The sequence below is a fragment of the Scophthalmus maximus genome, chromosome 8, assembly GCF_022379125.1.
Source record: "Scophthalmus maximus strain ysfricsl-2021 chromosome 8, ASM2237912v1, whole genome shotgun sequence".
In the NCBI taxonomy this organism is placed as follows: domain Eukaryota; kingdom Metazoa; phylum Chordata; class Actinopteri; order Pleuronectiformes; family Scophthalmidae; genus Scophthalmus; species Scophthalmus maximus.
In genome coordinates this window covers 23,385,338-23,392,975 of record NC_061522.1, presented here as the reverse complement: position 1 = coordinate 23,392,975, position 7,638 = coordinate 23,385,338, and the positions used below count along the sequence as shown (strand labels likewise).

The following is a 7,638-nucleotide window of genomic DNA, read 5'->3' as shown; positions in this document are numbered from 1 at the left end:
GAAAAAAAGTGCAAAAATAAACAGCTGTCTGGCGGCAAACTTAAGCAGAGAAGTGTACAATTGAACAGATTTATTTTTTTTAGGTAAGCATTTAAAAATGTGGCGAAAAATAGGTTTTTCGGTGGTCCCCAATGCAACAGTGGGACTCCGAATTACGCTACTTCCATTTCTCCTCCAAACTTAAATGTTATCGCTGACATCGCTGAACATCATCGCTGCTAAATGACATCGCTGATCACCATCTCCACAAGGTAACATGTAAACTATGCATGTAACTCATACAACCCCGATTGAAAATCACTGAACTATCTCCTTAATGTCCACAACAGAGGCCTCCTTTAATGTTTTTGATTTGGCAATATTTGGGCATTACAGGGTTCAAATTTTTAGTACATTTCCTTTCCTACTCCATTTTCAATAGATACAGTGTATAAAGAGAGAACCACATATTAGAAGTCCTGTACATGTATATGTTTTATTGTTATTTTTCTTCACAACCATAACTTTAACCACTAACATAGGCTAACCCAGACCTTTCAGGATTGAGATGAGTGCTGAACCCTTTCCAATGTGTCCTTGTTTCAGCAGCACTGCGAACACGCCCACTCACTCATTCTCTCCCTCGTGCACGTGGAGGAGCAGAGCGTGGAGAGAGAAAGTGTGTGGGCTGGGTCAGTTATTAAAATGATTGAGGCAGATGTATGACAGTGTGCAGACCACGTGGTAGCCCCAGAGAGTGGAGAGTGTTTCAATGTGTGACTTTGTCACTGTTTCTTTCACGATTTGAGTTGTAATCAGTGACAGAACAGGAAAGTGTTCAGGTAGAGTTTTAGTAAAAAAATGTTCATAAAAATTAGTGTATAGAAGACAACATAGTGTAAAAAAAACAACAACAACAACATGTTCTGTCATTCCACTGCTCCATGCTGGTCTGTGTTCTTTTCTCTGTCTCTCAGTGACTTCCTCACAAAGGATATTCCCTCCATAGGCTGAAAGACAGAGAGTACAACAGGAATTTTTCAGCATACATGAATTTCCTAAATGAATTAGAACTATGATATTATATATATGTGGTTATACTTAAAATATAATTATGACTGGCTGTAAATCTCTCAAATACTAGCATTATTATTAAGAGTATGAATGGGAGGAGGGACGACATGGTTGTAAAGTGCTTAGCAGTGTCGCATCAAAGCAACAAGGTTCTGGGTTTGAACTTGATGCAAGCTTATTAATCTCTATATGGTTGTTTGTCTCTATATTGTGGGCCATAAAAACTAACTAACATTATGTCCAAGAGACAAACAACTTAAAGGAGCGGTAAACCATTTTGGAGAAAGCTTGTCTCTCTCTTTGTTGTTGTTGTTGTTGATGATTTTCCTGCACCGACCGAGCTGCTAACCCGCAGCCCTGAGTCGTAGCATCGGTCGCTAGCACGTCTCCTAAGGTGTCGGCGAGTGATGTTTACAAACTGCACTCGCAGTGTTGTGTGGTGAGGGTCCGCACCGTTTGTTTGTTTTCGATCTAGAGAGCCTGGGCTGAGCCGAATTGTTGAGCCGAATGCTGATTTTTTCAAACGTGATTTGCTTTAGAATCACTTAATGCCCCTTTAAGTCATGCAGGTTCTTTTCTCGTGTGTAAGCACTTCACTGATTAAATCATGTAACTGATGTCAGTCTCCATTTCGATGATTATGTGTTTAAGAGGAGGTCTTTGATATCCTGTGTTAATAACACATATGGATCAGCTACCTGTGCTTATACTCGGGGTCGGTGAGCGTCTGCAGCAGCAGGTCTCTGATCTCCTCAGGTGGGTTCAGACCATGGAGCTTCGCTCTCTCCCATCTCTGCAGCCTGCTGATACCTGGAGGGTGAGAGATGAAGAGAGGATGAACGATGAGTTTTGTGTGTTTCAAATCTGTAGACCTTCTATTTCAGAGCTTTAAAAAACGAAATTCTACATGAAGATGTCAGCAGAGGACACAGGCTTCAGATGAATGAAGCATGAACATTTTACAGCCTGGAGCAGGGTTGGATTGGATGTGCAGGGGTGGGGGGATTGTCTTTTTTTAGACCCCATGAACGCTGCATTTACTACTCAGAGATTGTAATCTCTGCGAAAAATATTCCAGTCAAGATCATGTTATCTCTTTTTTTATACCTGGAGTCTGACATTCTCCAGTATATACATGTGTCTATGTGCGTTACCTGTGCAGGGCCCAAATCTCCAGTCCAGATCAAACTTTAGGAGCTTCTGCAGCTCCTCCTCTCTGACCGGGTCACTGTCGCCCTCTGGTACATCAAAAAGATTCAGAGACAATTCAAGTCACTACCACTGACAAAATCATTATAATGAAATACAATGCAAGTAAACAATGCCTTATTTCTAATGTCAAACGGACATAGTCATTTTCATACACTGTGACATTTTTAAATTATAGGACACATAATTATACAGAAGGTTCGGCTGTAGCAGTATTGATTTTGTTCTTAACGCACAAACTGGTAAAGCCATTCAAACTGCAGTGGTAATTGCCATGAAATAAATAAATAAATAAATAAATAAATATATATATATATATATATATATATATATATATATATATTTATTTATTTATTTATTTATTTATTTATTTATTTCATGCTGAAGTCAAGACAAATTAAACAGAACAGAAAATATATTTTGGACTTTTTCACAAGCTGTAGTTCCTGATTGAGATCTGACTGTATTAGATGTATACAACAGACCATATGACAGACAATACCTTTCTGTGGTGGGGGAGGAGTGGGTCTCTTCTGTCGTTTCCCCTCCCTCCTTGCTTTCTTTACCACCTTGAATGAATCGGTTATCAGTCCGTGCTTGGTTGTCATGCTGACTAATCTGGAACATACACACAAATGCATACACTTTGGTCATCGGTGGTACAGCCCGAACGACCACCACTTAAAAACCTCTCAAACATCAATCCATGTGTTTCCCTTTACTGCTGTGAGGTGCCTACAGTACGATTATTCTGCAAAATGTGTGACTCATTGTAAATAGTAAATGCACTGAATTGGAGCTGAAACAGATTAGTAATCGATTATTTTTAAGTATTTTTAAATTAAACACAAACTATTTTGACTATTTTAGCTAAATCGGTTCAAGTAGTTTTTATGATTTCAGCTTCTTAAATGTGAATATTTTCTGTTTTTTTGCTCTTCTGTGACAGTAAACGAAACATTTTGGTGTGTGGAAAAAAGTAAAACATCCTCTTGGGGATTTGGGAAACACGATCTTAGTTTTTCACAATTTTATGACATTTTATGGACCAAACAGCCTATCGATTAATCGAGGAAATAATCGACAGATGAATCAATAATGAAAATAAATTTAGTTGCAGGCCTAGACTGAATTTATAAAGCGCTTTTCGAGTCTTACCGACCACAGAAAGTGCTTTACAGTACACTTTACTGTCACACATTTATTTACACTCGAATTAGCCGTCAGGGTCAATTTAGGGGTTCAGTGTCTTGCCCATGGACATCTTGCCATGCAGACTGGATGAGACAAGGATGGAATCGACCTTCAGGTTCATGGACGACCCAGTCTCCTGAACCACAGCAGTCCCCTTTGTGCAGACGGTAGATATGCGTTTCAAGGAATCAGTCAAGACCCGGGGCTTTCTGCAACCATGTATTTTTATTTTTTTTGCCATCACCTGTATTTTGTAGCCAAGGAGGCAGAATGGGTAATCGCCTAAAGTCAAATGCTCATTCATCAGCGGCAGCATTTGTTGTTTACAAAAGTTGCTTCCATCCACGTCGTGGTATAAACCCCGCCCCTTATCAGATAATCGGTTGTGATTGCACCAGCGAGTTTTCTGCCGGAAGGAAATGACTTCCCAATGGAGGAGATCCAGACCGAGTCTGGCTGAGCAAATTAACTGAGCTCCCAGAATGTGTCTCGGTTCCAGGCTAGCGGTTTGCAGATGCACAAAAAAATGTGCAACAAACAAAACACTGAAAGTATATAATCTACTTCAGCCCCAATGCTACAACTAAAACACTTCTTTAGTGTGCCTCTACTGACACCAACGCTACTTCCACTGCCAAGTTTCACAATGACATGAACTCAACATGACTTTTCACAATAATAATTATCATTTCAAGATGACTTGACTGTCTTCCTCCTGACTGTTTTTTGTCAGCGTTCAAATGTAGGGAGGGTTGAAGAGGGGACGAGTGTAAATGTGTGTGTCAAGTCGGAGCCTATTTGCAGCAACACAATATTCACCAGTTCTTACACATTCACACAGACAGAATGTTTATTAACGGACTATGAAACAGTCGTCAACAACTGTCCCCCTCCCTCTGTTGGGTTGTTGAACTCACCTGTTTGTTCGAACTGTAAAAGCTCTGTCGAGTGTCTTCTTTCAGTCGGCCGACCAAAACAAAGACGACGCCGCTTCGCCACGCCGAAGTTGGCCTCCGGTTCGACGGTTAAAGGGAGCGCTCCGCTGTGTGGACTTTCAATTCCCCAGTGGCTTGTCGAATGGGAAGCCAACTTCTGCCTTCGTCGACGCATCTTTCTTCTTCTGGTGGATTAGGAGGCTGTTTGCCCCTTTGCTGCCACCTGCCGTTTATTTAGCATATTTCAGGATCAGAGGTGGATTACCTGATAACTGACTCAATACGATCAGTCAGACATGTTTTTATATTCACACCCTGACCATCTTCTAAACAGTTACTGTAGAGAGAGAGAGTCCTGGCCGGCTGCATCACTTTAAACAACACTGTGACTCCGACTATTACAATATTTTACTGTTATACTATCATAAAATGTACTATTATAAATGTCTGTGTGTGTGTGTGTGTGTGTGTGTGTGTGTGTGTGTGCGTGTGTGTGTGTGTGTGCGTGCCTTGAATTTATTTTCCGCAACTATTCACATGAACCACATGGGAATAATTGCAGACCACTATTTTAATCCGTCCGTTGTTTATAATCTGTCTGGTATGCATGATTTATGATACCACCTGTGTTTACATACAGGTGTGCACCCTGCACATTCCATTTTTTTCAAGTGCTAAAAAGCATTGGTCCATACTGGAGCCACTTTTTCAAAGCTCTTCATACAGTCTGCATCACCAACATGCATCTGGGCCAAACAATTCATCTCACCTCCAAAAGTCACTCAGATCACCACAACACATTGTACATGTCTCAAATTAACAGCCACAACACACTGACTTAACAAACACTTACAACAGGGAGCATCACAAATATGACGAACTTTTACCTTTGAAGTTTGAATGATTTTTCAGTTAAATCAGTATTATACTATAGAATAAGAAAATCATCTTACCTAAACATATGTGAGAAGAATGAATAAAAAATTGCTTCTATATCTATTTTTTTGATGCCCTTGCATATAGTTATTTTGAACTGTAATGTCAAATATGACAAAATCCTGAAATAATTTGGCTTCAATATTGTTTTAACAACATGTATAGTATAGTTCTAGTCCCCCCTTTCTCCCTCTCATCAACATCACATCTAATGTCTTCTCTGGCAATGCATCTTGGAAAATATTCTTTACAGTCATGGCTTGGGATTTGGGAAGGGGGAGTATGGAGGCAGGAACACAACTGATATCCTCGGATGTGCAGCAAACCAGTCTTTATCAGTGTTGTCTGAAAGTCTCAAGTGCAAGACATTTACTGTGCTTTGTTGTTCTTTTTTTTGGGTTCCATTAGCTCCCACAAAGTGGTTGCACATTCCAGCTAAACGTTTACGGACATCATATGGACAGGATGTAACGTTTAGCAATGAAAACGATGGAGAAGATGATGGAGGGGTGACCGGAAACCAGAGAACACGGCTAAGAGATGTTGAGAAATGCCTGAACTAAGTTAAGTCAATTCAGTTCTCTGTCCTTATCTCTCTCTTCACCCATTTTGCCAGGCTTTTATTTCATCTCTCTCTCCCCCTCTCTCTCTCTCATTAGTTGTAAATGTCCAAATCAATACAAATCTTTTTGTCTTGCTCTGCAGCCTTCTGCCTTGGTAATATCCTCTTTATTTCCCCCGAATGCCTCCATCTTGACAGATCGCTTACCATATAATCTAGTCAAAGGTCTGTGTGTGGGTGTGTGTGTGTAAACCTGCTCAGCATCAATCTCACCCTGTCCTCCTGCTGTACTATTTCCTTCAATCCTTTCCCAGCCACTCCAATCTTTTTCTCTATCTTTTTAAAAAATATATATATTTATCCGACCCTCTTATCCGGAGAGAGGGAGATACAATGAATGATATTTCACCACTTCCTGGTTCTCATCCAATAGCAGCCCATTATCGACTCGTCATAAGTGACTGCTGTAAAATGGAGACAGAGTGAAGATGGCAGGAGCCTGAAGAAACTTGTGATTGGATTATGGTGAAACGGGATCTCCTGCATACGGTTTGTGGTGTGGAAGTGGTACATGGAGGTTGATAGTAGTCTTTTTGTACCAAACGAAGTCTGCTCCACTCACTGTGGTCCACCTTTGACATGATGCACATAATGCAGTTTAAAATCATAAAATATTTATTGTGTAATTGATCAGCTACACTAAACTTGTGGTTATGTAAAAGAAGACAAGTTCTGAAGTCCTGAAATGATACTTATATTTTTAATCATTTCTCTTTTGATATGTTAGTGATTTACCCTGGCTATGAACAGTCAGGAAAAGAGGAATCACCACTATTATCATTATTGTTATTATTATTATTCATTGATTTGAGCAAAAACACAATTGTGTCTACAGATAGAAAGTCTCAGGTCGTGACGTTTGAATGATCATGTCTTATTGGGACTCAAGTTGAGTAGAGCTAAATGATATTTACTGTCAGGGTAGGGATTTATTATTTCTATAATCTTTAAATTTTCTTCTTTTATTTTTTGTCTTCTGCTTTTAATTACACTGGGCTGGTGAAAACAATCACAAGAAAAAAAAGCCTTTTAAGAACTTAAAAGCTTTCTCAATGACACAATAACAAAAAAACACAATAGCAGCACTGTGTGAATGTGACTTGCGCTGTGAAATGCTTTGAGTGGTCGATATGACTAGAAAAGCTCTATAGAAATACAGTCCAAATGACAATTTACTTATCCAAACGGGACGATGCACATTACTAAACATCAACCAAGATGTAAATGTGCCAGATTTAGCCATGCAGGTTAGTTCTTATTTACAGTCCTTAGCAGTTTGATGGTGAAGTACAAAAAGACAGTAGCACATTCATAGATACTTAGGACACACCATTAATAAATCAATGACATAACTATGACGTATGAAAACATGGATGATAAAATAGCAAGCAAGTCTTCTTCCCTATCGAAGCTCACAGGCAGGTAGACTCAATAATGCAGACCCAGAGTCAGGCAAACGCTTCAAGGAAGTATACTGAAACAGATTCGGTACATAGGAGGTCAGTCCAAGGGTGCGGCTGAATTGTCAAATTGTCTTAGGAAGTTTCCTAAATATTGACGTGACACGGAAGTATTTGATCAGCAGCCATGATAAGAGCTGTTTGGATCTCCAAATGCATAGGAAAGGAGCTTCAACGCTTCTTTTACTATTTCCTTTAGCATAGGGTACACTGGAGCTTCCTATGTGAA

At 39.7% G+C, this 7,638-nt stretch overlaps 1 protein-coding gene across 2 annotated transcripts; it reads right to left on the bottom strand.

Annotated features, from left to right (window-relative positions):
* Window positions 1–456: 456 nt before the first annotated feature.
* Window positions 457–4,534, bottom strand: pold4 (DNA polymerase delta 4, accessory subunit). Of its 2 annotated transcripts, none has more exons than XM_035637086.2 (5): window positions 4,374–4,534; window positions 2,765–2,880; window positions 2,208–2,300; window positions 1,752–1,863; window positions 457–989 (listed from the first exon to the last, which is right to left on the bottom strand). In XM_035637086.2, exons 2-5 carry the CDS (start codon window positions 2,868–2,870, stop codon window positions 965–967), a joined length of 336 nt encoding a protein of 111 aa, XP_035492979.1. In that variant the 5' UTR covers window positions 2,871–2,880; window positions 4,374–4,534; the 3' UTR covers window positions 457–964. The 2 variants fall into 2 exon arrangements, with proteins under 2 accessions (XP_035492979.1, XP_035492980.1); XM_035637087.2 differs by having other exon boundaries at window positions 2,208–2,291; window positions 4,374–4,532.
* Between the last annotated feature and the right edge of the window lie 3,104 nt (window positions 4,535–7,638).

Coding starts and splice junctions, on each gene's coding strand:
- pold4 (XM_035637086.2), bottom strand. CDS start 2,870: ATGACAACCAAGCACGGACTGATAACCGATTCATTCAAGGTGGTAAAG. Junction 2,301..2,764: donor TCCTCCCCCACCACAGAAAG/GTATTGTCTGTC, acceptor TGAATCTTTTTG/ATGTACCAGAGGGCGACAGT. Junction 1,864..2,207: donor GAGATTTGGGCCCTGCACAG/GTAACGCACATA, acceptor CTCACCCTCCAG/GTATCAGCAGGCTGCAGAGA.